The sequence below is a fragment of the Esox lucius genome, chromosome 20 (genome assembly GCF_011004845.1).
Source record: "Esox lucius isolate fEsoLuc1 chromosome 20, fEsoLuc1.pri, whole genome shotgun sequence".
Lineage (NCBI taxonomy): Eukaryota > Metazoa > Chordata > Actinopteri > Esociformes > Esocidae > Esox > Esox lucius.
In genome coordinates this window covers 44,483,514-44,490,196 of record NC_047588.1, presented here as the reverse complement: position 1 = coordinate 44,490,196, position 6,683 = coordinate 44,483,514, and the positions used below count along the sequence as shown (strand labels likewise).

The 6,683-nt window shown below is 39.5% G+C and overlaps 1 protein-coding gene across 1 annotated transcript; it reads left to right on the top strand.

The window, feature by feature from the left end:
* The first annotated feature begins 2,392 nt into the window (after positions 1–2,392).
* On the top strand, positions 2,393–4,975 carry LOC105008790 (aerolysin-like protein). Its single transcript, XM_010868152.5, has 3 exons — positions 2,393–2,490; positions 3,258–3,750; positions 4,374–4,975. Exons 2-3 carry the CDS (start codon positions 3,268–3,270, stop codon positions 4,842–4,844), a joined length of 954 nt encoding a protein of 317 aa, XP_010866454.2. The 5' UTR covers positions 2,393–2,490; positions 3,258–3,267; the 3' UTR covers positions 4,845–4,975.
* Positions 4,976–6,683: the final 1,708 nt, after the last annotated feature.

The following is a 6,683-nucleotide window of genomic DNA, read 5'->3' as shown; positions in this document are numbered from 1 at the left end:
CAAGGATCAGTCTCTTTTTTAAAACTTCTCAATATAGTTTATCATGGTGCATTACACTTTACTACAGGTGGGTGTTTCTGTACACATCATTGTTCAGGATGTCTCCTTCATGCATTTCCAGGCTTACCTGTATAAACTACTAGCATACATTACTTCTCTGCAGAAATAAAAATGATCAAACACAGCCTCAGGTAACTCTAGAGATCCCCTCAATCTTCACTGAGTTAGGTAGATCGGCTTTTAGTTTTTCTGCATATTACACTTAGAATGAATAATTGTGAACCAAATTATTTGGGGCCTCTAGGGCAATTCAAAAGGATGTTCGAGGACTTTTTTCATGAAGCATATGTTCATAATGGCTTGTAGTGAAAACTGAATCTATGGGCCAAATATGAATCTAGGTTGAACCTTTAAGGCCTGAGAGTGACTCAGACCAACATACAGCTCTACTAGTTATCTTGCATTGCAACTAGACCATTACTCAGTGACACAATGCATTTGTAAAGAATTTAACCTTTGTCCATCGTACTTTCAGAAAGGTCTTTTTTTGCACACTTTTCGGTCTTATCATTACGATAACATTCATGAGGTATATCAAAGAAGTCTCAAGACGCTAAAATATTTTGTTGTGAACTAGCAGATATCTATAGCTCAAGACGCCATCTTCTGAGGTAGCATGAGACACATTTTAAAATGACCCCCCTAGAGGTTTGCAAGTGTGAAAATTATATGGAGATTTGTTTCCCAGGAAGGGACCTGCATGAATAAGAAACATGAAGACTACAATTTTCAAGGAATGCTGCTTGAGCACATTTTGCTTCTTTAAGAGAATAGATTGATAAGATAACTAAAACTTAAAAATGGCTTGTGTGTATAGGTAACAAAAATTGGTAGCATTTAATAAAGTTGTTATGTATTACAGAACTTGTAATGTATTAGCTAATAGGACAAATGACAATGTTTATTAAGAAACACGAGCTAGCTTTTGGTTCCAGGTTCTTCAGATGGATAACTTTTTCTCTAAGAACGTTGGTGGAACTGGATTATGGGCAATTTTAAAGATGATTCCGAGTCAACAATTTAATGTTAATTAACAGATTAATTAAAAAAGGTAAAGATGGTATACAATTGATTTACAAGTATCCAAGATAGCCGTTCTCTGGATATTTGAGTTTGCAGAGAGTTTATGAAATAGGAACAACCCACCCTGGCTTATATCCTCAAAGCTGAAGTTGTAGCGGAATCACAAGACTAGTTCTGAAGAATTGTCCCCCTTGTCAACTAGGGACACATGCTTCCTGGTTTCATACCATAACACAGAGTATTCTAACTCATATGTCAAACTAGGGTGATAAAGGCATGACCATTGGTCCTGTATTTAGACCCAAGATATACATCTGTAACACATTAACATTTAAGCAGACACAGTTTGTAGGGTAGAGCAGAAATGAATACATTATATAAAAATGGTAAATAATAAAGAATCTTAAAACTTTTAAAGTAGCAAAGAATTGCCATTATTGGTGACTTGAATGATCATAAGACAACACAAGGTTGTCTTGAATGATCTGTGAAGACACCATTAATACTGAACAATACAGACAGGTTGTGGAGCAACATATGTTGCCATCCAGATGATGTCTTTTTCTGGGAAGTCCTTGCTTATTTCAGCCAGACATTCCCAAACCAAATTCTGCATGTATTACAACAGCATGACTCCAAAGTAAAAGGGGCAAAAATTGCCTGCCTGCAGTCCAGACCTGTCACCCATTGAAAATATTGGTACAATCACAGTTTCAACATTTGATATGTTGTCTTTCTACGATTTTCTATTAAATATAGGGATAAATGAGTTGCATTTCATTTCATTCTGTTTTTATAAGCATTTTACGCAGCGTCCCACATTTTTTGGAACAGGGTTGTACAAGTATAAGACTGTGAATGGGACTGGACATATGGTAATTGTGTATAAGAATGTGAATGCGACTGGACATATGGTAATTGTGTGAAAGTTCATTAATGAACCTGGAAGACAATTTTTATTCCTGAGATAATAACACTAAAGAGAACCTATATAATTAATTTCAACTTATTTCCATTTATGCTACATGAGCATATCTTTGTTCAGAAATACATGAGTGAAAACATGCAGCTGCTGTTGAGGAGTTTTTTCAATGTACGTTTATGTCAGTAATGTCATAATAACTTCATCATGAATCTTTGTGGACGGGTGCAGACTTGACTGAAAGGTTATTCATATAACATCTGCCTCCCAGTGGACAAAGAGGAAAATAGAACTGCAAACCAAATAAGGTTGGAGAAACAAAGTGTTTTGTCCTAAAAAGGTGTGGCTCACATTAACCTCCAACCCTCTTTATCTGTATAAATAGGTGTGTGCTTCCACTTAAAAACCACATCTACTGAAGGACCTCTGCACTAGAGAATCCAATCTGACACTGCTCTCTTGGTTTGCTTGTTTCAGGTTGAAAGGTGAGTAAAGTCTTGCAATTCAGATAGCTGCTTTTTTAACGGGTCACTGACAATCCCTCTATTTTTGATGCTCTAGTGTTGATGCTCTATTTTTGATGTTCTATTTTTGATGTTCTATTGTTGATGCTCTAGTGTTGATGCTCTATTTTTTATGCTCTATTGTTGATGCTCTAGTGTTGCTGTAACAAGTGTTTTTTCCAACTTTAGTTTTGTGCTTGATGGTCCTCATATTTTGTACCATCTTGCTAAAACTAGATTTAATTTGATCTTGTTGACCTTAGACTGGATGTCTGAAAACAGTGTAGACTTAATGACACCATCACTGATGGGCTGAGATGATTGAATGGCCTGAGTGTGACAGGGTTATTGACTGTTATGGTATACCTGCAGTTTGATCCAACCCAGCCAACTCAATATTTAGTGTTGCATGGTAAAACTATATTAGCTGTATTGTTTTATGTTACAGGATATATGACAATGGACAACACTGATTTGAGATAACGTTACTTAAATCATATTGCCTAAATGTGGGTCTTTATATAAAGCATCTGACAGAATGTTTATTGTGCCTTATGTGACACAAAAAGTAATATATCAAATAATTTATAAATTAAAAAGTGATGTTGTATCACACAATTAATAAATGTTCCTGTCTCGTTGCTCATGAGGGTAGTTCTTTATTTGTTTTAATGTAAAAAAAAACTATCTGAATCTTTTTAGGTGCAGTAAGAGGATACATGAATGTATGATGAACATTTCTGTTTCAGGTTACCCAACATGGCAACTTTACTGTATCTCATCGGTGGACAAGGTGGAGGTTCATTTGAACTCACTGGAAGGGACAATGGTGCCACCCTCAAGAAGATTGGAGTGGCAGTGGGCGGCTGGCAGATCAAAGCAGTGCGGGCAGAGCTGACAGACGGGCGTGTGAAGACCTTTGGAGATGCAAACACTTTCCGTGAATTTGAGTTCAGCCTTGGCGAGCGCATCACCAAGCTTTCCCTGTGGGGGAACGGTGCCGGCACGCGTCTGGGTGGCATCAGGTTCTGGACCAGTACAGGCCGGGAGTTCTTTGAGCATATGAATAGCTGGCCCCTGAAGACTGAGTACTCCATCGACGTGGGGTCTGGGGTCTGTCTGGGGCTGCAGGGAAATTGTGGCTCTGACATCGACTGCATGGGCTTCCTCTTCATCAGCCCCATCAGGACGTCTGTGCTAACCGACATGCACTATCCTAACCTGGCCATGTTCACACCCCAGGTGAGTGCTGCTATGATTCAGAATATGGCAGGACCAGTGGGCCAATACGTTTCAAATAAATGTGTTTCTTTATTCACTCAGAAAAGCAACTGTAATGGGATCAATTTCATGCATGAAAAGCATCTGTTCTCATAGTCCATGACTGTCAACTCTGATAGAAACGTCTGTATCAAAAATGAGGCATTATGGGAGTTATATCCAGGAAATTGCCATGAATCTTTAAATTTTCTTTCCGTACCTCTGACAATATCATCTGTTATACCCATATTTCAAAGAGCAGATTCATCTCCTGTATTTTTTATATTGTGAACAGCAACTGCAGACGCTATTCAGCATTAAAATGATCCTCTTTCTCTTGTTTATTCAAGGTGAATAAAGAAATACTTGTTCTAGTAAAAATGCTTGTTGGCCCACTTTGCATTCCATACAGGAAAATGTGTTGTGTCCTGTCCACTGAATAAACATTATACTTTGACATGGGTAAACACAAACAACATACACAAGACAGCACACAGAAATATACCTGTAATTTATGTATGTTTTTAATGTTGGACGGATTCTTAATTATTACTGAAGAATAATTTTTAGTCTATGTGTGTGTGGGGTGTGTTTGTTTATTTTAGGTGAGAAAAGAATATATCAAATCGGTGTCTTATCACAACAACACCACTGCGCCTCAAGATCAGACCATTCAGTACAGCAGGACCGTGACCAAGAAATCCTCCTGGACCACCACCAATAAGATTGAGTCCACCCTCAGTGTGTCTGTTCAAGCAGGGATCCCAGATCTGGCTGAGGTGTCTACTGGGTGGAGCTTGACCGTGGGACATGAGCAGTCCTCCTCAATGTCCAATGAGGAGACCATAACAGAAGCAGATAACGCCACTGTGAAGATCCCTCCAGGGAAGACCGTGACCGTTGAGATGTCAGTGGGACGAGCAGTCATCGACCTCGCCTACTCAGCTGTAGTGAAAGTCACATGCCTGAATGGTAGCGAGCTGGTCTTCCCATCTACCGGGAACTACAATGGTGTGACTTACACTTCAGTGAATATAAAGACCACTGAGTCTGATAAAGTTATGAATGTCAAATAAGATGTATTAACATCTTACTGTGCACAGTTTCATATTGATTGCAAAAGATTGATTTGATTGCTAATGCAGAGTCCAGTGAACTTGCTGAGTGAATGATTGTCACAGATAAATAAATCATCATCATAAACTTGTTTGTGTTTCCATGTCTCTCCTTAGAACATAAATTTAAAACAAAATATAAAAATATGACTGAAAATCTTTTAAACCTTTTGTTGAGAATATGTTGGCGAGGTTCAGCAACTTCCAGAATTTGTCAATGATTTTACAAACGTGATCAACAATATCAGAACTGTATGATCTTGGCTAGTTTGATTTGAGGAGCCTCCACACACATTTCTTATTAAAAAGGCTTAGCTGCTCTAAGATAGTAATAAAGTGAAATATCTCCACACAGTGGATTAATCTGAGTTGATTTCCCTTGTGCTCAAGTTCAACAATGTTTCCTTTGAAAGGGATATTTTTCATCCCAATCACTGGCATTACAAAAGGATCCACTTTTTCCTCAAACTACGTTCATTTACATATTAACTATTCTAAACCCAAGTTCATCCACAACAAACAAATGAATGCTTACTTCTAAACTCCAAGGTCTTCAAAAATGGTCATGGTATTTTCTGTTTGGACTGAAACTGAACAAGAACTCCATGATTTCAGGTCTCTTTTGAACTGCTTTAACAGAAATAAAAGATTCTCCACTGAATATGTGTATAGAGATTGCTAATGGGGAACTTCTCAGCACTTTGTTTCAGAAAAAGGACAGACATAAATACTTTTCATCTTACTATCTTGAAACAAGGCTTAACCAAGAGACAGTTTTACAGGTTCATGTGTGTGGCCTCCAACAGTTTTACCCATTTGATTTGACACATTTCTCCAAACTCAGGTAACTGCTCTCAGAACAGTTAACACGGTGATCTGAACACCTTGTAATTGTCCTAATCAGATTGTAAATGTTCCTTAATTTCATACAAATTAAGGCTGATTTATGCAACAATATCAAACGCGTCTGAGTAGGATCTGTAGACACCACAGAGATACGCCTGCACAACCAGGCCCCCACAGCCAGGCCCGCACAGCCAGGCCCGCACAGCCAGGCCCCCACAACCAGGCCCCCACAGCCAGGCCCCCACAGCCAGGCCCCCACAGCCAGGCCCCCACAGCCAGGCCCACACAGCCAGGCCCGCCCCACAGCCAGGCCCGCCTCCACAGCCAGGCCCGCCTCCACAGCCAGGCCCCACAGCAAATATTTTCACGAGTCATGCATCGTGGAAAAAACGCCTTGAATGCTGTATCCATCCTTGACATGCTCGTGGCCCAACACCTCCTCAGATCATGTACTTTCCATCTCCAAGAGGAGAAGAATTCCTCAATTGGATTCAGGAAAGGAGAATATGGTGGAAGGAACACCATCTTGAAATGTGGATGATTCTCAAACCAATCTCGCACTAGTGCTGAATGGTGGAATTGAACATTGTCCCAAACAACTACAAAATTCTGCACCATTTGCTCCTGATCACCCTTCAGAAAGAGGAAAAAATTTAGGAGCCTTGCTGTGTCGTATGACCCCAAGACAGCATTGTGTGCCACAACACCAGCAGTAGAAATTGTGGCACAGAGAGTGGTGTTGTCTCCTCGTTGTCCAGGGACATTGACTGTAGCACAATGGCCAATCACATTTCTCAGTCTTCTCCTTTTTTTGTGAAGACTGAAGCCTGCTTCATCAATTTACAGGTACTCATAATGAGTTGCACTGCTATCCAATTCCAAGATTCTCTAAAGTAAAAAGAACACAAGGTACAATACAGTAAGTTAGTGTTTTACAGTAATGGCATTGATTGC

Coding starts and splice junctions, on each gene's coding strand:
- LOC105008790 (XM_010868152.5), top strand. CDS start 3,268: ATGGCAACTTTACTGTATCTCATCGGTGGACAAGGTGGAGGTTCATTT. Junction 3,751..4,373: donor TGGCCATGTTCACACCCCAG/GTGAGTGCTGCT, acceptor TGTTTATTTTAG/GTGAGAAAAGAATATATCAA.